Source organism: Ctenopharyngodon idella, chromosome 16 (assembly GCF_019924925.1).
Source record: "Ctenopharyngodon idella isolate HZGC_01 chromosome 16, HZGC01, whole genome shotgun sequence".
Classification (NCBI taxonomy): Eukaryota; Metazoa; Chordata; class Actinopteri; order Cypriniformes; family Xenocyprididae; genus Ctenopharyngodon; species Ctenopharyngodon idella.
This window is the reverse complement of record NC_067235.1, coordinates 5,312,858-5,338,822: the sequence shown is the minus strand read 5'-3', so window position 1 is coordinate 5,338,822 and position 25,965 is coordinate 5,312,858. Positions and strand designations below refer to the sequence as shown.

At 35.9% G+C, this 25,965-nt stretch overlaps 1 protein-coding gene and 1 long non-coding RNA gene across 2 annotated transcripts in view; one reads left to right on the top strand and one right to left on the bottom strand.

The window, feature by feature from the left end:
• Window positions 1-15,570: 15,570 nt before the first annotated feature.
• The window catches only part of LOC127497911 (adhesion G protein-coupled receptor E3-like), a 59,740-nt gene continuing 49,345 nt past the window's right edge, over window positions 15,571-25,965 (top strand). The window contains exon 1 of the mRNA XM_051866731.1: window positions 15,571-15,966. Within this exon, the coding sequence (XP_051722691.1) occupies window positions 15,948-15,966 (19 nt within the window). The 5' untranslated portion in view covers window positions 15,571-15,947. The remainder of the gene's footprint in view (window positions 15,967-25,965) is intronic.
• Window positions 20,740-25,708, bottom strand: LOC127497914 (uncharacterized). Its single transcript, XR_007925710.1, has 4 exons — window positions 24,986-25,708; window positions 24,183-24,333; window positions 23,636-23,767; window positions 20,740-22,636 (listed from the first exon to the last, which is right to left on the bottom strand). It is a non-coding gene; the product is annotated as an uncharacterized LOC127497914 (long non-coding RNA).

The window sequence follows — 25,965 nt, the reverse complement described above, 5'->3', positions numbered from 1 at the left end:
TCCACTCCGAGAGTTGTCATGATTGAACAATTAATTACATATATGGTTCAGGATTAGTTCTAGTTTAATAGTTAATTTAGAAAGACTGGTCTAGTTTGTCCAGCAAACTATCAGTTTTCTTTATTGATTATTATAAAAGGAGATTATTTCACTGGCCACGAAAAATAATTTCCTATTTTAGCATTAAAGCGTAAAGCAGTTTGCAGAATCGAAACATAGAAGTGACTTGATTTTCTGAATGAGCAACAGAGACAATCAAGCATGAATATAATGGATTTAATATATGAAACTACAAATACATAGGCTATACGGCTAAATATACACAAAGAATACACATATAAAGACAGGAAAAGAGAGAAAACAAAGAGTAGCAAAACTTTCAGACAGTCCTTAAGAGCCAGCAAAGAATCAGTCTCACTTGGTAAGGTTGTTTAACTTAGCGCATCTAAAATAGATAGAAGCGGTAGGCTACTTGCATGAGTTTGCGTGCTGAGTTTCAAAAAGATAAGGTGAAGGTTCAGTGCATCTGTGGCTGCAGTTCATTGGCTTCTTCTGTCTCCACGGGAAGTTTGAACTGAGAACTTGAAAGTTTGCTTCGCCGAAGATGGTCGTCCCGAAAAAGGAGAGGAGCGCGTGAAGGGAGCGCGGTCGCCAAGACGTCCGGGAGAGACGTGCGTGAGATGGCGAGGGACAATTGAAAGACAATCAAGAGACAAAGGAACGTGCGTGTGGTTGTCTTTTAAGGACAAACAAGCCAAACCGCCTCCTTCGGTGAACAGCCAATGTCCAGCGTGGATTCTGAGGAGGGAAAAGTTCTCTTTGTCTTGTCTTGCGGCTCAATTTGCATAATTTATGATGGTTTCAGAATTGGTAACTTTTACTCCAAAAGACCTTAGAAATAGACTAATGCATGGTATCGTAACAGAACATACATAGTTAATTAAAGCATCCTGAGAGGGTTCATTCAAGCCTAAACATGGCCTGGTGAAAAAGACTTAAAGACATAGATACAATCTTACACTCGCATATAAAGGTTTGGGGTACAATTCACACAACTATAATCGTAACTTAATATTAAATACATGATTAAACTGAAATACAGGCTTACAGGATTACATTTTAATCATATTTTAATGAATGTGACTTAAAGAGAGTCCTGGTATGTTCCTCTGTGTGTGCGCGTACGTGTATCGGAGTTTGACGACGTCTGGAATGTGGCCGCATGGCTTGCCGTAATTCGATCTGAGTTTAGCACGATCTCTCACAAGGGAGAGATTCGTGGATCCATCGACACGGCCATAAAATGTGTCAAGTGAGCTGGTAATGTCAGCCAGCCCGGAGCCAATGTGAGATTTACAAACGAAAGTTCAAGAAGGTAAAACTTTAATGAAGTTTATAGTAGACTTGCTAATCTGATCCTGCGCAGACGATACACAAATCATTTGTAACTCTAATGAGAGTAGTCTCAGTGCTATGGTACAGTCTAAATCCTGACTGGAAATCTTTGCAGATACTAGGGCTGGGACGATACATTGATTCTCAGTCGATAATGAATCTGGATCGATCCTGATATTTTCTCTCTCTAATCGATTCTGACCTTAGTTTTAACAGCGGATGTTGCTCTAGGCTTGTTTTTAACCACACACTCTCAAACGCTCATGAAGAAGACTGCTGGACAGCACTTGTGTGTTCGGCTGAGTCATGTAGGTAGTTAAATATACTTGCACCTCGGCTCAGAATGCATTTATAATGCGAGATTTGTAATTTGCATCAAACTTTTCGAACTTTATGAATGATAATTTTAGGTTTAAGTGGTGTGTGGAACTGGAAGCAGGCAGTGTACGAGTGTTTCAGAATCGATTCGAGAGAGAATCGCGATACATTGGAAAATATCAGAATCGCTCCAGATTCTTTGTATCGTGAATCGAGATTCAGTGTATTGTCCCAGCCCTAGCAGATACCATTTCTTTCTAAAAAGGAACATAGTTGCGACGATACTGCCTTTTCTAGTATTTTTGACAGAAAAGGTAGATTTGAGATTGGCCTGTAATTGACTAATTCTTTAGGATCAAGTTGTGGTTTAATAATAGCCAGCTTAAAATTTTTTGGTACGTATCATAGTGACAATGATGAATTAATGATATTAAGAAGAGGAGCTATGACCTCTGGAAGCATCTTTTTCAATAGCTTAGTCGGTATAGGGTCTAACATACATGTTGTTGTTGATTTTGATTATTTAACAAGTTTAGACAACTCTTCAGGGACACTACAATGCACTGTCTGACGCGATACTGTAGTAGACGGTTGCATGGTTGTAATTTTCTCTCTAATATTATCAATCTTGCAAGTAAAGAAGTTCATAAAGTCATTACTGCTGTGCTGTTTGGAAACATCAGAAGTTGAAGCCATATTTCTCGTTAATTTAGCCACTGTATCAAATAAATACCTACTGTTGTGTTTGTTTTCTTCTAAGAGATTTGAAAAATAAGTAGATCTAGCAGTTTTTAAGGCCTCTCTGTATGTAAAAATGCTTTCTTTCCACAAAATGCGAAAAACCTCTAGTTTTGTTTTCTTCCAGCTGTGCTCCATTTTTCTGGCTGCTCTCTTAAGAGCCCGAGTGTGCTCGTTGTACCACGGCATTGGACTAATTTCCTTAATCTTCTTTAAGTGCAAAGAAGCAACTGAGTCTAATGAGCTGGAAAAGAGAGGGTCAAGTTTCTGTTGTAACATCAAGTTCTTAATGATCTGAGATGTCATCGGTCTGCTGCAGAATTTCAATGGCATCAATATCGATTCCATGTGACAATATTAGATCTAAAGTATGGTTACGACAATGAGTGGGTCCTGACATGTGCTGTCTAACTCCAGTAGAGTTTAGAATGTCTGTAAATGCCAATCCCAATGCGTCTTTTTCATTATCTAAATTAAAATCATCAATAATTAGGACTTTATCCGCAGCCAGTACTAACAGCATTTTTTTTAGTGTACGTACACTAGATAACGTTACATAAAGCACCATCACTTCAAAGGAATTATATTTGAAAGACTTTTAAGTAATACTGAAGATATTATTATAAGTTACAGCAACACCTCCCCCTTTGCCTTTCAGACGAGGCTTGTGTGTATAACAGTAACCTTCAGGGGTGGACTCATTTAAAGTAATGTAATCGTCTGGTTTTAGCCAGGTTTCTGTCAAACAAAGCACATCTAGGTTATGATCTGTAATCATATCATTTACAAAGAGTGATTTTGTAGAAAGGGATCTAATATTCAGCAACCCGAGCTTTATCATTTGTTCATCAGTATTATATGTGTTTTTTATTTGTCAATTAAATTTTTACCCTTAAATGGGTTTGGGAGTTTTTTGTCTTAACTAATTCAGGGTACAGACACAGTCTCTATGTGATGATATCTAGGTGAAAGAGTCTCTATGTGTTGGGATTTATCTGACTTCTGTGACGTGAGACAGCTAGCAGATGGTCGGTTTAGCCAGTCTGTCTGCTTCCCCAGTTTGTCATGTTTCAGCTCTATGACTATGTGCCATATTACTAGGTTACCAGGATGGATGAATACCATCTCTTTTCAACAGGTCAGGTCTCCCCCAAAAACTTTTCCAATCGTCTACGAACTCTATATTATTCTGCAGACACCACTTAGACAGCCAGCCATTGAGTGATGATAGTCTGCTAAGTATCTCATCACTCTGACGATCAGGTAGGGGTCCAGAGCAAATTACAGTGCCTGACATCGTACTTGCGAGTTCACACACCTCTTTAATGTTAAATTTAGTGATCACCGACTGGCGAAGTCGAACATCATTAGTGCCGATGTGAATAATAATCTTAGAGAATTTACGATTAGCATTAGCCAGCGCTTTTAAATTTGCTTTGATGTCAGGCGCTCTGGCTTCCAGCATACATGTGACTATGGGGACTGGTGTCTCTATTTTTATGTAATAGAATCGCCAATAACCAGGGCACTTTCAACAAGATTCTCAGTGGGGAGAACCTGTTTGAAGTTCTAATCGGAATGGAACAGAGGTGTTTTGCCCCGGGACTATGCCATCTCAAAGTCACCCAGTTGCCCTGTTGCACAGGCTCTACAGCCAGAACTGAACAAAGTACGGAGTTTGATAAGCTAGTCACATCCAAAACAGTATCTAGAGCCCTTGCATTCTTACTATCCTAGTTTGGATGCATATCCCTAATTCTGAAAGTTTCTCTGTCCCTGCAGAAAGCTATACTAAACATGTGACCGGCAGTGCAAGTAACAATAACAGGGGAAGATGTCATTACTCACCGTGTTTGTAGACTGATCCGACTCACCACAGTTGTTTGATGGACTCGTAGAAAAAGAAGCGTGCGAGAGAAAGCGTGTCATCTGTGCCTACTGACTTTAATGTGTAAACAACTTTAATGTGTGTTCTATGTGCACAATGTGTTTAGCACAATTACAAATTTGGAAATACAAACAGGATCATTGCAATTTGGATGTTTAACTATTAAACTTATTGCTATTGGGCTGCTAATCCACTAGCAAGTGAAGTCAGTAGCTGGAGGCCTTGCATGAACAATGCAGTTAACTCACTAAGAGATTTACCTGCAAATGAGCGTTGATCTTTGCTCTTAGAATGTGGTTTCCTGTTTTTCTGAAAATAAGGTGGAGGTCTACCCCTATCCAGTGACCAGCATTTTTCCTCTGTATGGCCTATTTTCTGACAGGAACTGCAAAACCTGCTCTCTTTGCCACAGGGTTGTTTGCTGTGTTCTCCTGGAGTTTGAGGATTTTCATGACTCTCTAATGCTCGCACACCATGCGTTCTGGTACATGACTCTGCGCTATTCCGGTGCTGCATCATCTTAAGAACTGAAATAGGCACACTTTCTTGAGCAGTGGCCTCTGAACAAAACATTCCAGATTCATTAGAGCAAGTCACCTCCTCTAAGAAGTGAACATGCTTTTTAGCCCCATCGCTGTTAAGCATTTTGGGAGACTTTTTTAGCATTTAGCTTAGCCATGAGATCTGCAATGATCTCCTTGTGTTTTTTACACTTTTCAGTCAGGTCTAACTGCTCAGCTAGTAAATTATCTAGCTGTGTTTGAAGATCCCGAATCTTTACCTCTGACTTTTGTGCCTCTGCATTTTTAGAATGCACTTCTTTACATTTAGCATCTATACTTGAAAATAGATGTGTGGTCACATCACGCAGCCGCGCACAACTTATGAAGTTTAAAGCCTCAATTATTTCGCCACGTTTTGATTTCTTTTGGTGTTTGCCAATTATGTCCCACCATTTGAGCATTTCATCATCTGAACATTTAATCCCAATATATTGTTTCTTGAGTTTGCACAAAGTAGGCTCAACTTTTTTGCTCCATAAAGCAAACAATGCGTCACTCTTTTCAGAAATTTTCCCTTCCATCCCTGAGGAGATCTGAATATCATACCATTAAACAATGAAAACAGACTTACCCATTCCTTGTTGAGAACGTCAGCTTTAATCCATTCACAAGATCAACTGTGAAAAAATGTCCTCATTCTGACGACCGATCAAAGTAGATTTCAGAAAACTCACTGCAAGGGATCCCGGGTTTCGGCACCATCTGTAAGGGTGGACCTCCTACAGGGGTTCAGGCTGTAGGGTTGCCGAGCGACTAAAGAAACGTTATCAGCAAGATGGCAGAAAACTGTACATTTCTTGTCTATAACCACCCACTGCAACTTATACCAACGACGGAAATAAGCGCAGTTATAATAGAAAAATATGTGGGAGAGCGTTGCTACAGTGTGACAATATTGTATTGCAATAGGGAGCACATTAATGTTAATACTAAATCAAAACTAGTTAGCACATCATTTGTAATAGAAAGGGTTTAATGACAATATCTGATTATGGTTACACTTAAAATAAATACAAAATAGATGTATGAGATGATAAAATCATATACCATTAATCGTACCCAGCATGTATGTCAAAAGTTACCTGAGAGATAGAGAGAGAGAGTGAAAGAGAAAGAGAGAGAGAGAAAGGGCCAGAGAGAGTGCCCAAGAAAAGCCAAGAATCAAAGAGCCAGAGCAACAGTTACAATCCTCTTTTATCCCTTCCTTGACCACGTGACTGAAACCAAAATATGAGACATTCAAACTGACCAATCAGGAAATTAAAACTTCCCCCACTGTACTAAAGGTGTGACCATTTGTAGACCCCCGATGTATATACATTTTGGCCTACAGGCCTTGATCACCTTCAACACCTTTGTGCCTTCCAAATGGCCCTTGTAGCAAGAGAGAGGGGGTTGAAACAGTAAAGCAAATGTCTTTGTTCGTTTTAAAATATCTTAAGATATTTTCAGTCTTACAGATATATGGTGATGATAATATAAACAGCAAGGAATGATAGTAAATAGAGATTCAAAACAAAGCTATACGGAGCTACAGACGCAAACCACTCAGCAGCGAGGCAGACAGAAGCAATCAATCGCAGAGCCAAGCAATCGATCGCAGAGCCAGCAATCGATCGCCACAAATTCAGCCACAAAGCAGTAAAAAATGAACAGCAAGGAAGAGGTTACACTCTAAAACATCAAGAGTACAAAACAGACACACCCACTCAAATACACACTCACTTACACACATTCACAGACACACACACTCAACACACTATTATACACACACAAATGAACCGGTGTGGCTCTAACAATATGGTAAAATTGAGCCAAAAGACTCAAATCAGAGGTTGAAATCAGATCAGACCTGGATTTACTAAGCTGTAATAAAACATACCTGTTCATTTTTGTTATATTTTTATTGAATTTTGATGTTATATGTAACAAAATGTTTTCCTCTGAGTTCAGGTTTGACTGTAGTCAAGTCAAGTCAAGTCAGCTTTATTTATATAGCGCATTTTACAATGCAGATTGTGCCAAAGCAGCTTTACAGTGATAACTGGTATATAATTTTGACTGCACAGCAGCTCTTAAAGAAAATGGTGTCATTGTCCATCTTAAGTAAATTCAGTATTGATTCATTCGGTTGTAAGAATCAATAGTTATTAATTTAGTTAATTTATCTATATCAGCACTGGAGTGAACAGTGATGTCATCATCCAGCTCAGTTCAGTTCGCATACAATGGTATCAATGCAGGCAGATTAAAACACTGTTGAATATCAAATGTCAAGTGTCCCCAACTAAGCAAGCCAAAGGCGACAGCGGCAAGGAACCCAAACTCCAACAGGTGATGTCAAGTGGCAAATAGGTGTTAAAATGGGGAAAAAAACCTTGGGAGAAACCAGGCTCAGTTGGGGCATTAATTTTACTGTAGTAAAATTAATTTACTGTAGTAAAATTAATGCAAAAACAACACTTCAAACCAACATTAAAAAAAAAATAAAATAAATCTAAACCTTGACAAAAAGTAGTCTTTGATTGGAATTTATATTGTACCAATAAAAATAAACATAACGTTTTAAGAAACTAATGCAAATATAAATTGAAACGGAATAAAATGTCTTTGAAACTGAAAAAAATAAAGAAATCGCAGGCAAAATGTTTGACTTCATTTTTAATACACTGCATGTTTTGCTGTTTTCTCCTTTTTCTTTTGCTGATCTGTAATTCAATTCAATTCAATTCACATTTATTTGTATAGCGCTTTTCATGATACATATCGTTTCAAAGCAGCTTTACAGAGAATGCATGTCAACATTACAATTTGGAGAATGCAGTTAGCTTATAATGTAATAATTTAGGCGATTAATATACAATCACTGTTTGCAATTTAATTGAAGGTAGAAGCAAAGAGCTCCTGGAAAAATGAATTACATATTAACAATAATTAGGATATATAGAAATTTGCGAATGTGCGTGTTGATCCAGATGTTGCGTCTTCTGAAGTCATCGCAGGAGTTGGCGCCGTCTCTTCCAAAGTTTTAGTCATCTGAGGTCTTCTTAAGAGGCTGGATCCAAACCGAAACTGATGTACTCTCTAGTCACCTCGGGACGGGCATCCCGAGGTAAAACAGAAAAGCAAATGGAGAATAATTAGCATAGCTGCTGTTCATAACATTAAGCAAAGATAGTCATGTGCAATTGATCTGATATGAGATGGATTATGTGAATGCTTGGCTAAAGAGATGTGTCTTTAATCTAGATTTAAACTGGGTGAGCGAGTCTGAGCCCCGAACATTATCAGGAAGGCTATTCCAGAGTTTAGGAGCCAAATGTGAAAACGCTCTCCCTCCTTTAGAGGACTTAGCTATCCTAGGTACAACCAGAAGTCCAGAGTTTTGTGATCTTAAAGAGCGTGAAGGATTGTAGGGCGATAAAAGATCGGTTAAGTACACAGGAGCTAAACCATTTAGAGCCTTGTAGGTCATTAGCAGTACTTTATAATCGATACGGAACTTAATAGGTAACCAGTGAAGAGATGATAAAATTGGTGTTATATGATCATATTTTCTTGACCTGGTAAGAACTCTAGCAGCTGCATTTTGTACCAATTGTAGCTTGTTTGAGGAAGCAGGGCAACCAGCTAGTAATGCATTACAGTAATCTAGTCTAGACGTCATGAAAGCATGAACTAACTTTTCTGCATCAGAAACAGATAACATATTCCGTATCTTAGCAATGTTTCTGAGGTGGAAGAAGGCTGTTTTTGTAACATATGAAATATGATTTTCAAAGGACAAGTTGCTGTCTAATATAACACCCAGGTCTTTAACTGTCGAGGATGGAGTAACAGTACATCCTTCTAAATGCAAATTGTAGTCTGAGAGATTCTGTGTACAGGTTTTTGGCCCAATAAGTAATACTTCAGTCTTATCTGAATTTAATAGAAGAAAATTACTAGTCATCCAATGTTTTACTTCTTTAACACACTCTGTCAGATTGGATAATTTAGAGTTTTCATCTGGTTGTGTTGAAATATATAACTGAGTATCATCGGCATAGCAGTGGAAACTAATTCCATGTCTTCTTATAATATTACCAAGTGGCAGCATGTATATTGAAAATAGCAGAGGGCCTAACACAGATCCCTGAGGCACTCCATAATTTACTATCGTTATCTTAGATTTTTCCCCGTTTAAATAAACAAAATTGTGACCGTCTGATAGATACGACCTAAACCACCGTAATGCCTGTCCCTGGATACCAATGTAATTCTGTAGTCGATCTAGGAGTATTTTATGATCTATAGTGTCGAACGCAGCACTGAGATCAAGTAACACTAGTATTGAGATACAGCCTTGATCAGAAGCTAGAAGTAAGTCATTTGTAATTTTAACGAGCGCAGTTTCTGTGCTATGATGAGGCCTGAATCCTGACTGAAATTTTTCAGATAGCATTTTTTTGCAGGAAGGAGCACAATTGGACCGACACCACTTTTTCTAGTATTTTAGATATAAATGGAAGATTTGAAATGGGTCTGTAATTTGCCAATACATTTGGATCTAATTGTGGTTTCTTAATGAGAGGCTTAATAACTGCTAACTTGAACGGTCTTGGAACATGACCTAGAGATAAAGACGAGTTAATAATATTGAGAAGAGGCTCTTCTGCTACAGGTAACAATTCTTTCAGTAGTTTAGTGGGTATTGGATCTAATAAACATGTTGTTGGTTTAGACGCTGTGATAAGTTTATTTAGCTCTTCCTGTCCTATAGTTGTAAAGCACTGAAACTGTTCTTGAGGTGTGATAATTGAGGCTGAATCATAAAACTCTGTCAAAGGTTGTACATTTACAACTGTATTTCTGATGCTTTCGATTTTTTCAGTAAAGAAATTCATAAAGTCATCGCTACTAAACTGTAATGAAGTGTTTTGTTCTGGTGATGTCTGTTTATTTGTTAATCTAGCCACTGTACTAAACAAGAACCTTGGATTGTTTTGGTTATTTTCTATGAGTTTGCGGAGATGCTCGGCCCTGGCTGCTTTTAGAGTCTTTCTATAACGGGACGAGCTGTCTTTCCACGCGATTCTGAAGACCTCTAAACGAGTTTGTCTCCATTTGCGTTCTAGATTACAAGTTTCTCTTTTGATAGCGTGAGTAATACTGTTGTACCATGGTACAGTATTTTTCTCTCTGACCTTTTTTAATCTCATCGGTGCAACAGTATCTAATGTACTAGTGAAAGTGGTGCACATACTGCTAGTCATTTTCTCAAGATCATTTGTGTGTTTGGGTACAATGAGCAGGTGAGACAGATCAGGCAGTTTATTTGTGAATTTATCTTTAGTTGTCGGAAGAATTGTTCTACCTAGTCGATATCGTGGCGCAATTTGACAAATATCAGCAGTATGCAGTATGCATGTTACAAGGTAATGATCAGTGATATCATCACTTTGCGGTAGAATTTCTATATCAGTAGGATTGATTCCATGTGATATAATAATATAATCTGTACTTACAAATGCGTTTCCAGAATTTTCATTTACGCTTCTGAAGTTTTCGTTTACCATCCCAGAGTTTTCTTTCGCCATTCTGGCACAAATCTCTCACGGGGGTGGGGCTAGCAGTGGTGTGTTCTCATTGGCTACTGAGTTTTTGATTGACAGCTTCTTTACCTGGAAGTAAAGACGTCACGTCAGTGCTGTGTTGACGTGTGGATGTGATCGTCTGTAAGCGACTTCCCATTTCATTTTAGTGATATAAAGATAGGAGTTTTGTTTTTGAATTTTATCTGTATTTATTTACTACTTTGTCGACATAAGCTTTTAGGAGCACGAGAGTTCAAACACGAGAGAAAATTAAAGTCTTGAGGTTTAATTCTACATTATAAAGCATAATGTCCAGGGTTTTCGGAGGATATTTGTTTATTCCTGATGATTCTTCTCTATTGTTGGGTCTGATTAGGTTGTGCTGTTACAATTTAAAGAGAATACTAGTATCATATATATGTATGTGGTATATTCAGCTATCAAGAAAGTCTCACTCCAACCAGGTAATCAAGGTTGGCAACCCTGGCCATCCATCACACTAACCATTGTCAGCAGTATGCACTTACACCATCATAATTAATGATCACTTAATCGGAAGAATTCAAACAATATGAAAATTACAATCGTGGCTTGCTGTCAGACGCTATAGCCCTCAAAGGGCATTTCAGTACATATTCCACACAAAGAATGTTCTTGTTGCCATTTTTTATCATTCTGATAATTTAGTTAACATTATCATCTAACATTTAAAATTGGAAATATTTTTTTAACAATTATCAATCTTTTATAAAAACCAGTTGAATAATGAAAATATGAATCAATTAAAAAAAATGTATATTCTTTATTGTCACTACAGCATATACACAAGTATCAAAGTGAAAGTCTTGGATGCAATTATGTTGTGACAGGAAAGACCAGAACCCACAAAACACTTAACTGCATAGTATTCAAGTAATGCACAATATTCTCATGATATACATTACTATGAAAATGCCCAAGTACATATACAGAATACACGTGTACAATTCATATACAGTGGGTACGGAAAGTATTCAGACCCCCTTAAATTTTTCACTCTTTGTTATATTGCAGCCATTTGCTAAAATCATTTAAGTTCATTTTTTTCCTCATTAATGTACACACAGCATCCCATATTGACAGAAAAACACAGAATTGTTGACATTTTTGCAGATTTAGTAAAAAAGAAAAACTGAAATATCACATGGTCCTAAGTATTCAGACCCTTTGCTCAGTATTTAGTAGAAGCACCCTTTTGATCTAATACAGCCATGAGTCTTTTTGGGAAAGATGCAACAAGTTTTTCACACCTGGATTTGGGGATCCTCTGCCATTCCTCCTTGTAGATCCTCTCCAGTTCTGTCAGGTTGGATGGTAAACGTTGGTGGACAGCCATTTTTAGGTCTCTCCAGAGATGCTCAATTGGGTTTAAGTCAGGGCTCTGGCTGGGCCATTCAAGAGCAGTCACGGAGTTGTTGTGAAGCCACTCCTTCGTTATTTTAGCTGTGTGCTTAGGGTCATTGTCTTGTTGGAAGGTAAACCTTCGGCCCAGTCTGAGGTCCTGAGCACTCTGGAGAAGGTTTTCGTCCAGGATATCCCTGTACTTGGCCGCATTTATCTTTCCCTCGATTGCAACCAGTCGTCCTGTCCCTGCAGCTGAAAAACACCCCCACAGCATGATGCTGCCACCACCATGCTTCACTGTTGGGACTGTATTGGACAGGTGATGAGCAGTGCCTGGTTTTCTCCACACATACCGCTTAGAATTAAGGCCAAAAAGTTCTATCTTGGTCTCATCAGACCAGAGAATCTTATTTCTCAAGAGTGAAAAATTTAAGGGGGTCTGAATACTTTCCGTATCCACTGTAGGAATCTGGTTACACCATTGCATTAAGTTTTTCTTTTTTACTCCCACCAGATGGCACTAATCTACCTTCAAAAAAATGAATTTTAAATGCCTTGTCTCTTTTTTAACATGGAATGCTGCTTTAATTGAAAAATAATTAAAAAATATAAAAAAAAAAAAAAAAAATTGTGTAATATTTTCAATGGGGAAAAATAGATAATAAAAATTATATTATATTAGTTATTATAAAATATTGCATAGTATCATAAAATACCCTCAAAATTTTAAACAATAATCAAATGTTATTGAACAAAAATATATTACATTGGTTTTCCTGAGAAAAAAAAAAAATTTCAAGGCTTCAGTCATTTTTGACCGCGAAGGAGCCAAGTGTGACCCCTAAATGAAGAGGACCAGAGGGTTAAACATATTTAGAAATGAAGACAAAAATAGCATTACATGTAATATTAATAAAGTTTTATCCTTTATTGTGTACATATATTCCACAAACATGGTCCCATATAAATGTGAATGTATGTACACACATACACACATTCATGGAATGAGTTATAACAGACTTCTAGTTCCCAGCATGCTTTGCTTCTGACTGTTAAAGGAGAGTAAATGTTAAAATTAAGTGTTATTTCAAGTTTTTGCTCAATATTAATATAGGGGGAGATAGTGTTTAATGTTCTATTGTTTTGGAATTTAAAACACTACTTAGACTATAAGGTGCATCCCAAGTCACATACTTATGAACTATTCTATGATGTTTTTAAGTATAAATAGTGCGAGTAGCGCGTTTGCACAGAAAATTTCACTTTAAATACCCGGATGATGCACTAAATTAACAGGAAAAACGAAGTGAGGAACGTTAGACACTTCATGCACCCGGGGGGGGGGGGGGGGGGGGGGGGGTGGATCAGACTCAGATGTTTAATCTTTTGTGATGTTTAATCACAAAATAAATGTATAAAATTCATACACTACATGGATGAGTACATAGTGCATTGTGTATAGTGTGTCATTTGGGACGCAACTTATTACTTTATTTAAAAACTAGTAATGGTTGTAAGTGTAATGGCTCTCTTCAGCACAGTGATAGTCTCTTTGCTGAATACTTCAATACGTGCAGGTGGTGTGTGTTAGTAAATATATTGTCACATATTTTTCCAATATATGAAAAGCGACAATTCCTCACGTATTATTCAATATATTGTAATATTAACACAATGTATTATCCTGTGTATTTTCAAATATACTATTAAATCATTTAATATATTGATCTTTCATATATGGAAAGATATTTTCTTTGTGTGAGGGAATGCACATTTGAATTTAAGGATGGAAAACAATGGAGTTGTGCTCATATTTCCTCATCAGAATGATGGACAGATAACTTATCTATAAACATCTCAACAAACACAAATATCTTGTTCAGTCAGTTGTGTTGGGTGAGGATCACTGTATATCAGCTTATTATTATTCTCAGGTAAGATCTTCTTTCTGCTCATAATGCTCCTCATCAGCCTATTTATGTCAAAAACATGTATAGATGTGTGTGTATAGGATGTTACAGTTGTGTAGTTATAATTAACTTGTGTGTAGTTATAGTTGAGTAATTATGCTTTGACCAGGTCAGGACTCTTACTGTAAGTCCTTTAACATTTTTTAAGGATGAAACTTTATGAATAATTCCAGAGCACTTGTAGATCTACACCACTTTTCAGATCTGAAGTTTTTGGGAAACAGCTTGTCGTTCTATGATGATTCGTATATGATAATTTCTGGGAAAACACAAGAGCATCATTTCATGTTTTGATAATATCTGTTTAAAGCTGCAATGCGATATCATGAGAATACATGTATTAAAGTGTGGTTCTACCACATGTACATTTTCTTACATTTTCATACACACAAAAACGTACAATTCGGACGTATTTATAACACTAAAATGTAAAAATACTTGCGTATTAACAGCAATAAAATGTAAATCATTTACATATCTAAGTGTGAATGTATATGAATTCCCATGCATTAATATTAAAATTGTGGCATTAATGTTTTAAATCTGTTGTATTCAATTGTCATATCAATACATGTTTTTAGTCTAATCTATTGAATGCAGTTTACTCATCTACTTAATATGAAATAACATTTGTGTTCGAGACTTGTGCTGCAAACTCGTTTCTGAGGATTACATAATGTTAAATAAGACTACACTTTGAAACCTTAAAATGAATAAAATTTCGGTAATTGTTAAACCATTTTGTAATATTTAGTTTGTTTGCTGTGCGACACAGAAGGTGTTTTCTTCAGCGACTGACAATACAACCATACACTGTAAAAAAAAAAAAAAGGAAAATAAAAAATACGGAAAATAACCGTATTTTTACAAGACATTAATTTTCCGTTATTTTATGGTATATTTCTGGCGCCCCTGCTGCCAGAAAATTACAGTTTTTTTTTTTTTTACGGGATTTTTTTTTTAATAAAATACAGTTTATAACCATAACTTTACATAAAATCTTCTTTCATATAAAATTTTCCTGATAATTTACTCACCCCCATGTCATCCAAAATGTTCATGTCTTTCTTTCTTCAGTCGAAAAGAAATTAAGGTTTTTGATGAAAACATTCCAGGATTATTCTCCTTATAGTGGACTTCAATGGCCTCCAAACGGTTGAAGGTCAAAATTATAGTTTCAGTGCAGCTTCAAAGGACTTTAAACGATACCAGATGAGGAATAAGGGTCTTATCTAGCGAAACGATCGGCCATTTTCGAAAAAAAAAAATGTAAATGTATATGCTTTATATAAACAAATGATCACCTTCCAAGTGCTTCCGCCAAAACCGTACTTATATTCCTTCCCTATTCTACTTACGGAAAAAAATTTAACTGGCGCTGCGTTCGTTCCGTAAGTTGAATAACCTATAAAAATCTATTACCGGAGAGGACTGCGACTGCAACTCATCATCATTTGAACTACTTTTGACATTTTCGCAATATTAAATTATTGTGATTACGCTTGTTTGTCTGTTATTCTTTTATTTGTAACAATAGTTTTAAGAAATGGTTATGAGCAGGTTAAGGATTAGTGGCTCAAAATATCGTTTTAATGTTATATTTTTACTAAAATGTTCATTTTCCTAAACATTTCTGTCCATTATGTTTTGTTCTTTTAACATTCTGTATAAAATGGGTTTGTTTAGGGTCGGGATGGGGTTTAGGGATCTACATTTATCTACAAAACGACGAAAGCGAAATACATATATCTCTCTTTTTCGCTGAAAAAACATACGTTTTTTGTTCCATTTTAGTGCTATAAATACGTCAATATTGTACGTTTCAGCACCTTTCTAAATGTACAAAAATGCACGTTTTGTGTCTTTGAAAGTTACGTATTTATACCTACGTATTAACAATGAGACCAGGCTGGATTAAAACTCGCCTCAATTTGAACTATTTCAGATTCATAAATGCTGTGGAATATTTTTCATGTGTGTTTGAAACAAAGCTTTTTTTTTTAAAGTCATGGGTCAATGCAATGGCTAATTTGTTTATTCTCTCACTGTAAAGGAAACTCGTCCTCTGAACTGGTTTGTGGATAAAAAGAAATAAACTGGACTGTCAAAACTGACAATGGCTTTCATTCATAAAGGTGAGTATTCTTCTTGTTTTTAAAGGTTTGGCTCTCATTGCCCCAAAAACTTTGACATGAACTGTATGACGTATGATGAATGTAGTTTTCTCAGACTCAATACAATCCAATACATTTTCAGTTGTTTTTATTGACTTTTTCTTCATATTTCTGGCTTTATAAAAGCACCGACTCTCATCTCTGTTAATCAGTGTAAGTCTAAACTGTGTTTTTTTTTTTTTTTTTTGCTTTTGTGTCTGTTGATGTAATGACCAGTGAATCAGATCCTGTTCATCCTTCACATCACCTCATGTGTCTTGATCTGTTTGGGAGGTGGAGTTGGTAATGTAACATATACATTTTTGTGCTCTCAGAAAGTTCCTAATTTAGCTTAAAAACTTCTATGTAGGAGTTTTGGTTTAAGAGCGATTCGGGACCAATCTGCGAGCAACTCTGAGTGAGGAAAAGACTTTTATCTTAGTGAGGAGGTGGGGCTGACCCCGTTGCTATTTATGACAAAGTCTCTTCAAGACTGTGATTGGTTTGTTGTCCAAGAAGGGGAAAAAAAGATCACTTTTTAGTGTGCAAGCTTAATTTTTCCTGTTTTACTGTACTCGCACACGCACACACACATTTTTCATTTACCATGCTGTTAATGTCGTAGCATACTTAACTATTTGATAGGAAATGAACAGCAACACAATAAGAGGTTCTGAAAATACCGTAATTGTTTGTGTGATCACTTTACTTATAGAAGGTTGTGACAGACCCAAAACCTGCTGCACAGTTGAATTTTTCCAGTTGCCAAATATGTTAATGCAGTGATTACTTCCATTTTAAGCCTCTTAAAAGTCCTCATCTGTAGGCTACTCCTAACAATTTTGGACCTTAAGACCTCTTTTAAGGGTTAAGATTAGTGTTGGTCCAAATACCATTTTTTGAGCTTCGAAGCTTCGGTAGTAATCAACACCGAATATTCGAAGCTGCGGAGGGAGGGGGCTGAACATATTCTTCTCTCTAATAAAGGCAGGAATCTCTGTGTGTCTGTCTGTCTGTTTGCATTTTGATTATGTTGAGAACCGTTTATCCAATCGACTTCACACGTGGCGGGTGTGTTGCTGCGGACCCAAGGAGTGCAGTGTTGCATTTGGTGTAATATGGACACGTGACATATTCAGAATTAATAAACTTTTAATAAACTACAAAACAATGCGAACCAGAAGCGCCACGCTGCGCCTCACGCAGGCAGGGCTTATATGCTTCGAGAACAGACACTGTACTAGTGATACAAAACACACAGGTCTATTAAGAGCAATACTTTTAATATGGTAGTCTAACATTTTTAACATTTAGCCTAACAAATGAACTGAATCATGATGTTCACTCATTGGCGATTTTACTGGGGCATGTGACATCAGAGTAAAATCTCATATTTGAGTTTTAACAAGCTCCTATATTTCAGTAGATTTATTTAGATTGATAATAAAAAGGCCAATACATTTTGTTTCTATTATTCTATTTTCCACAATGTCAAAGCAATGCAGCTTAACCCAAAATACAAGCTCAGGTATGTGCTTCTGTCCATACAAGCACATGCAGTTGTGCGCTCTAGACAGAGAATACTCCAGTTGCAGGGAACACTTTAATAGGCTAAGAAGAAGCAAATATATTTATTAAAGTATAATAAGGTTCCGTTCCTTCAACTGTCCATCCTATTAAAACCGGCTAGATTATATAAGATAACTGTAAAAAAAAAAAAAAAAAAAAAGAGTATTGTATTTCAGCAGATTTTATAGTGTAAACATATTCCAGCGCGAATAAGAACCGTTTCAAGGGGGGATGCCAGGTGTGTGAAAAAACAAACAAACAAAAAAAAAAAAAAAAAAAAAAAAAAAAAAATTTCGAATCCCAAAATTGAAAATCGAATACCAGCCCACCGAACAAATATTCAAATAATCGAATATTTGGGTCCAGCCCTAGTTGAGATGCTTTATGAATTATTTTTTTCTTAGGATTTTTATTTCATTTTATGAGGAAACTCACAAATTTCTAAGAATTTTCTTAGAATTATGTCACTAGGAACTACTCTTTGCAGTAAAATATTTATATTTTATTTAAAGAATTTTTAAGAGAATACACTTTGAGAAACTTGATGAATACGGGCCCTGGGCCCGTATGTATAAAACTTCTCAGAAATGCTCTTAAGAATAGTCTTAAGTTTTGACTTAACTGTCAAAAAATTCTTAGTAAAGAGTAGGACTTTTCTAAGTAGGAGACTTTTATAAAGAAGCTAAAAGCAACTTTTAGTCAAGTATAAGACTGATTCTTAAGTGCTGACTTAAGTGTTGTGAAGTAAGGACTAATGATGTCAACTCAAAATGGCCGTCCTCAACCTCTGAATCAGCCAATAGAGAGCCTGGCTACAAGGGTGAAGTCACAGCAGCATGACACCAATAATTTAATGTTATTATAAAATAAATCATTTAATAAGACACTGAAACGTTTTAATATTTTAATTTTTAAAATAATTTAGTTTTTAAAATTATCACAAATTAGTACTGATGGTGTGGAATCTTTTTCTATTGATATATGTCTCCTCATTTACAATTGGAGCAATGATGTGTCATGAGTTCATCAACGGCTCCAACAACTCCAGGGAAGCCCACAGTCAACATAAAAGTGGCTTACTTTTGCCGCATGGTTTGATGGTCAGTTGGAAAGTCAATAAAGTGTCATAGAGTAGTGGCCAAATGTGATGTCCAGCCATATGAAAATTGACATCTTCAACCTTAACCTTAGTATTGTGTTACCTTTGCATCACATTACAAAAAACTAGTTAACGCTGCTGTGAGGGTGTTTCTAATACAGCGGCTATGGGAGTGACAATAAAAATGACATCTTTCTCTCATCTGACTGCCGTTATCAATCGCTCTCTATTTTTTTCCCTCTTTTTGAAAGTTGTGAAAACACTATTGTTGAGTTTTTCTTTTGCTATTTGAGCAAATGAAAACACAAAAAATATATTTAATGTAGTCTCTCATTCACCGCTATAGAATTTTACCCAACTATGACGACTTCCGCTTCTGAGAAACCCGGAAATGTGAAAAGGGTCTATGAAATGAAATTTCAAATTATTTCAAATTATTTTTGGCCAGGCTGTCATGCAAAGAAATTATGAACACATGCAAAAACAAGAGAGAACCAATGAAATATTAAAAACTGATTATGTTGTAGTCAATGTGTGCTTTTTTGTTTTTCTGAAACCTATAGCTGTAGTTTTCCCCTTTTTTTTTTTTGCAAAAAATTGTGTCAGATAAATACCTTTGCTTAGTTTATTGTTTTATTCTTCCCTCATATTTTAAAACATTTAATAATATAAACAAAAATAAAAATATTTTTCTCATATTTTGATGGATTAAGCAAAATTGTAGGGTCATTTAAAAAAATAAAAATAAAAAATAAAACCTTTGCACATCAATTTTAGCCACTATGTTTGGTGTGGTAAGTTTAGCAATAGTACTATTTAAGACTGCTTACTGTGGACTGATGGGTCAGAGTCATCACCGGTGCACTGCTGTATTTTTACAGTTACCAAAAAAGGTAATTACTATTTCATTTCTACAGTCAGAGCATTGATTTGTAGAGTGGGAGAAGTTGTTACATTTAAAGTTATAAAAAGTTTATTCAAAGTCATTAAATGTATTAAAATGCATTAAACATATTCATTATTGTTTAAGTAATATTTATTAAAGTTATTACATTTCTTATTAGGTCAGTTAGAAAAAGAATTGACAATCAAGTTTATATCATTTTATCAACTCCAATACATCATATCTTCATTGGAAAGTGTGTGTCTCCTCTTTGCTGCCATCTTGTTACTCTTAACTAGGTTAAGAGACCTCTCCAGCTCTCCTAAATAATTTAGGAGCTAAGACCTAGTCTCGACACTTAGGAACCTTTATGAATCATACTTATTCTTAAGTCTAGGAATAAGAGTAAAATTACATCATTCTTAGAATTTTGACACACTTAAGACTAAAATTTTACTCTGAGTGGCTTTATACATACAGGCCCTGATATTTGGTTCGGACACAAATCACTCAAGCACAAATACATTTTTTGCATGTTAGGATCCGTTTGGGAGAAATTACACATCAAAAACCCCAGTGTGGGGGTATTTATGGTGGTCAGTGTTTGCTTTAGTTGGGCTCTTGACCCTTGACTTTTTAATATTAGATTTTGTTTGGCTGCTGTAATTGAGTTATAACAGTCAGACAAGCAAAGAGAAAAGATGATCAGGTGGTGTCGGTTATGTTTTCACAATCATTATTCGACCTGAATCACCAGACTCATTTAGAACCCAATTTCTGAGTTAGATTTACAGACGATCCAGCTTTTTCAATATGATCCAAAGGATTTCTTAAAAGTTGTTCTGATAAAATAAATATATATATATATATTAGGGGTGAAACGGTTCTCGGTAAAAAAAATTTGAACCGTAGCCTGCACACTCGGTTCAGCACGCACTTGCACCGCGGTTCATCTCATATCTGACGACGTATATGCACCCATATGAAAAAAAAACTGTATGGTTCGTATACAGAAACCATATATCTTCCTTACCCAAATCAGCCAAAATTACCTTATGTGTTTCATATAAGTCCAATACATGTCATATTATACAAAATCAGGCCGATTATGGCCACTTTCATACTAAAAATCACACATACATCTTATACGGGATTTTTAGGTCATATATGAATACTGTAAAAGTCTTGAGTTTTACATAACAGTATGCAATGGTATATGATTTTAGTAGAAAATGTGTATGAATATCAGTAAATTCCTATACAAATAATTTAAAATTCTTGATTGAATCATATGCAAGTCATATAGGATTTATTTAAATTTTGCATCATTTGTTCATATGAATTTTATACAGATTTTATGTTTTTAATAGGGAAATTGTGTGCCTGTTCTTCAAGCTTTATATGTTTCCATCTAATTCCTCATTTTACAACATTATTATATCTCTACATATAATTATCTTGTATGATTTCAGTCAATATTACAATATCTCTGCACATACAAATCATATATGATTTCAGTCAATTACTTGCACAAATTTGCATCAGAAATACTTTTATTTCAACACAATCAAAAAGATACAATCAAATTACACTCCACAAGAGTAATTTAGAATTACAACTTGATATCAAACTGAACTTTTGAACTTTGCGAAAGCAAAACACACACACACTCACACCAACAACAACAAAATACCTCGAACACACTGTCATGGCTATCAATCATCAAAGACCATTAAGGTTTTCTTCCCCCTAATTTCAGTAAGTTTGGCATTGATGGTTGCACCAATCAGGGCTCGACAATAAGGACTGCCCGATGGCCCGGGGCCAGTGTGAACGACGCTCAGACAGTAGGCAGAACTGTCACTTGCCCGATCGGGCCAGTGCTGTAGGGTGTGCGATATATATCGTCTATGATATCGTAATTGTTGATTTAACGATATGAAATTATCGAGTATGTCCCTCACTTTACAAAAAACAAACAAAAACACACCCATTGAGTGCACGCACACACTACGTGACGTAGTCCAGTAGTGCGCGTGCATATTTAGAGTGCACGCTTTCACGGCGTGATTTAGTCTACTGAAATGCCTTTAGAATGCCCCAGAATTCAAGATAAGGGGCAAAAATGACCCTGTATATCTTTCATATTATATCATTTAATATAGTTAACCAATATTAAACAAAGAGCGCCTTTGTTCTCTAAATATCGGCACGATTACAAATGTGATATTGATTTTATACAACGTACAGTTTAATGAACAATAACTTAATATCAAGTGACTTACATTTTAAACACCAAATCGCCTGTTTCGCTCTATTTCACCCACGAAAATAGTTCCAAACAAAGTCCACACAGAATTGTTTTGCGTCTCTGAGCAACACTTCCTGAATGAATCAGCCGTTTGAATGAATCAGTTGAATCGCAATGACTCGCTCATTAACAGTGATTCGCTGCCACCTACTGGCGGGTTTAATTTCACGTTTAATATGTCTGTTCATTTTTTTAAATAATTTCGAGTAACAGTATTTAACATTTTATATTTTCAACATTTCAAAACATTATTTATTCATCTGTAACAGCTGTTGACTGATTAACTTTAATAAAGTTTAATCTATAGTTATATAGTTAGTTATACATTCGATTACAATTTCTGTACCTGAAAATCTCCTGTTTAAACCTACATGAAAAACTTGAAAAGCGCCATTTATTTCATTTATATGTTCGTTCTGTTGTATTTATTTTTGCTATTACTCATAATTTGATTATTTGTTACTATTTTATTACTTACTGTTTATTTGTCTAACAATATTTAAAATTTAAGTGAGTTAATCTAGTAGTTTTTGTTATTATAACCCTATTTATTAATTAAGGTTACATGTATCAAAAACAACAAAAAACAATAACTAGGCTTATTTTATAGGCTCATTTTCTTTTCTTTTTTCTTTTCTTTCTTATTAAATTTTTGTTGTGGGGCAAGTGAAAATTTTGGCGGGGCAAGTAAAAATTTGAACCACTGGCCCAGTAGGGAAAAAATCCTTAGCGTTGAGCCCTGACCAATGCTGGCGGGCACCACATGAGGACACTTTCTGCAACGTTGCTCCTATAAGACAAACAAATAAAAGGCAAAACATTGCTGTTGTTAGGAAGCAAAGTGGCCCACAGTCCATGACTACAGATCAAGTTAGACAAATCAACAGCAGCATGGGGTGGTCTAGTGTTTGGGGATCTGGACTTCCAAATGGAACCAGAAAGTTGTGAGTTTGACAGGAATTGCCACTATTTTGGCCCTGAGCAAGACACTTAAAAGATTAGTTCACTTTGAAATGAAATTAGCCCAAGCTTTACTCACCCTCAATCCATCCTAGGTGTATATGACTCGTTTCTTTCTGATGAACACAGAGATATATTAATAAATATTCTGACGCATCCGAGCTTTATAATGGCAGTGAACAGGATCAATGAGTATGAGCTGAAGAAAGTGTCGCCATCCACATCCATCCATCATAAACGTGTACTCCACACGGCTCTGAGGGCTTAATAAAGGCCTTCTGAAGTGAAGCGATGCATTTGTGTAAAAAAATATCCATATTTAAATATTTAAGCGTGACGCCAGTTTACACTTTCTTCGTAACTTGAATATGGAAGGCGGTCTGGCGGAAGCTAAATATTTTACTTCATAACTTGTTAAATATGGATTTTTTTTTTTTTTTTTTTAACACAAACACATCGCTTCAGAAGGCCTTCATTAACTCTTTTGGAGCAGTGTGGTGTATGTTTATGATGGATGGAGGTTCTTTCTTCTGCCTTATACTCGTTGATCCCGTTCACTGCCATTATAAAGCTCGGATGCGTCAGAATATTTATTAATATTTCTCAGATTGTGTTAATCAGAAAGAAGAAAGTCATAAACACCTAGGACAGCTTGAGGGTGAGTAAAGCTTGGGCTAATTTTCATTTCAAACTGAACTAATCCTTTAACCTAAACTTACTCCCACTGGATCACTTTGAGTATAATAATAATAATAATAATAATAATAATAATAATAATAATAACAACAGGGTTTCAGCACTTCATTGACTAGATGAACTAGTACACTACCTGTTCTGTTAGAAGGGCTCTGTAATTACTCTGTGGCAAATCCTGTCCCATCTTCCAAGTTAGAGCAGACTGATGCTGACGAACACTGAGACTTCAGGGCCATCTTCACTTCATTTATCAGATTTGGTAGCTCTAGCAACAAAAATATAGCAACATAAAATATGATAAAGCAATCTCTTATACCTATTTACCAACTCGACTACCTCCAGTGTACATATGGTCATCTAAGCTGATGAATTTAATGTTAATGATGCATTTTACAAAGCCATCATGCCAGATGTTAGAGGTTGGATAACTTTCAGGTTTCTTGTCATATACTTGGTAATAATGCAATTAATTACCAATAATTATTAAATTCTTTATCTCAACTTTACATAGCAAGTTGAATAATAATATTGAAACAATAGCAGTTCTACAAAAATTTAAAGTTTGAAGTGCAAAGACAGTAAAAACTACTAAAGTAAACCACCAAACAGTTTGATAGCTGGCTGCTGATTCACCACAACAGTAAAAACTAATACATGCCTCTAATGAGCACTTTTCTTACTTTTTTGTTGTCATTTCTCAATTTTTCGTTTTCCTCCATTTTTTTCAGCCTCTTCTGAGTCTCTGTCAAGGGCTTGTGCTTGATACTCATCAACAGCCTTTCGGGCAACATTTCTCTGTGGTTTGGGAATCACTGTCCTTTTCCTTTGGGTCTGTCAAGGAACAATAAACAAGAGATGGAAATGATACGCATTCATCTTCTTAGATATTTGTCTTCTTACCTCTATAAATGTAAACAGATGAACATAAAATGACTGTACCTGAAGGGGAGGGAGGCAGATCTCAAAGGAGATATGTTAATACTTTATTTTAAGGGTCCACAATTATGCATGTGTTATGCACATACACACTAGTAATTAATGATTAACTTAACATATAGGCTAGTAAGGGCATATTAGCAATTATTTAAAATGTATTAAACATACATTTTAAATAATGAAAGACAGGCCTTGCAAAACAACAATTCACTTTTGATTCAGACATTTCCATAAATCATATGAATATCTAAAATTGACACAATCAAATTAAACATTTACAGGCAGTTATTAAACACACTGACACTCATATATCACTCTTTGTCTCATTTCATGTCACAATTATCATGTTTACTCGTGTTAGCTTTAGCCCATGTGCTAATCAGTTCAGCTCGCGCTGTGTGCACGCGGCCTACTCAAAACGGCTCAGAATTAATAATTTTAGAAACTTCTACATGTCATTTACATTATATTCGGATTAATATCTAGAATTTCACTCACTAAAGCAAAATAGAATCATATCTTTATTCACACAAGGAAGATTACTCACAGTTCAACACTCCGGGATCCGCTCCGTCTCTCTCTTCTCTTCTCTCTCTCCGACGACATCACTTCAGGCTGACGCATCGACTTCAAAAGTTCAGCTTTCAATGCACTCATTCAATCACATTTCCAGTTAGATAAATGGATTTGATCTGCTCTGACTCTCTCTCATATGCTCACGCTGAAAGCAGCGCCGGCGCGACCAGTGGGCGGGACTTATGAATGCGCCGCTATTATTGGCTCTTAGGGGTGTCTCTCACTGCAGCTCGATCAGTGATTGGATGAATCTCTTTTTCTTCTAGAATTTTTTTTTTCCTTTTCTTAACTTTTTTTCTCTTTACTGGTAGCCTGGGTTACCTGGGTTACATCAATCAATCTGAGTCAGAATCAGATCTGATTTCAACCTCTTATTTGAGTCTTTTGGCTCAGTGTTACCATAATTGTTACAGCCACACCAGTTCATTTGTGTGCGTGTGTAAACTTCTTACTTGCTGTTTTTTCCTGCATAGTGGCTGAATTCTTGATTATTTCACATTTGCAAAAACTTGCTCTGTTTTATAGTCACACTAGTGTGGGTTGGGTGTGTCTGTTTTGCACTCTTGACATTTTAGAGCGTCACCCCTTCATTGATGTGCACTTTTTTCTGCACAGTGGTTGATTTGTAGTTTGTACCACCAAAAGATTCTCAGAGTTTTCGTATGTTTTCGTATTTCCCATTCATTTCTTATGGCGGTCATTTTTAACAGCGAAGGAGCAAAGTGTGACTTTTTTTCCCTGACCCTTTAACATATCTGAATCATGTTTATGATTTTTGTGTTCACATAGTTAATGCGACTAAAGTCACCAAGTGTCATCCAACGTTAATCTAATTAATTAGTTTTGTAATTAAAATATGTGGGACAAGATAAGAGCGAGGGCATGAGTGAAGTACAGTCTTATACTGATGCACTATGTTTTATACATATCTCAAGAGATATGGTGGACATT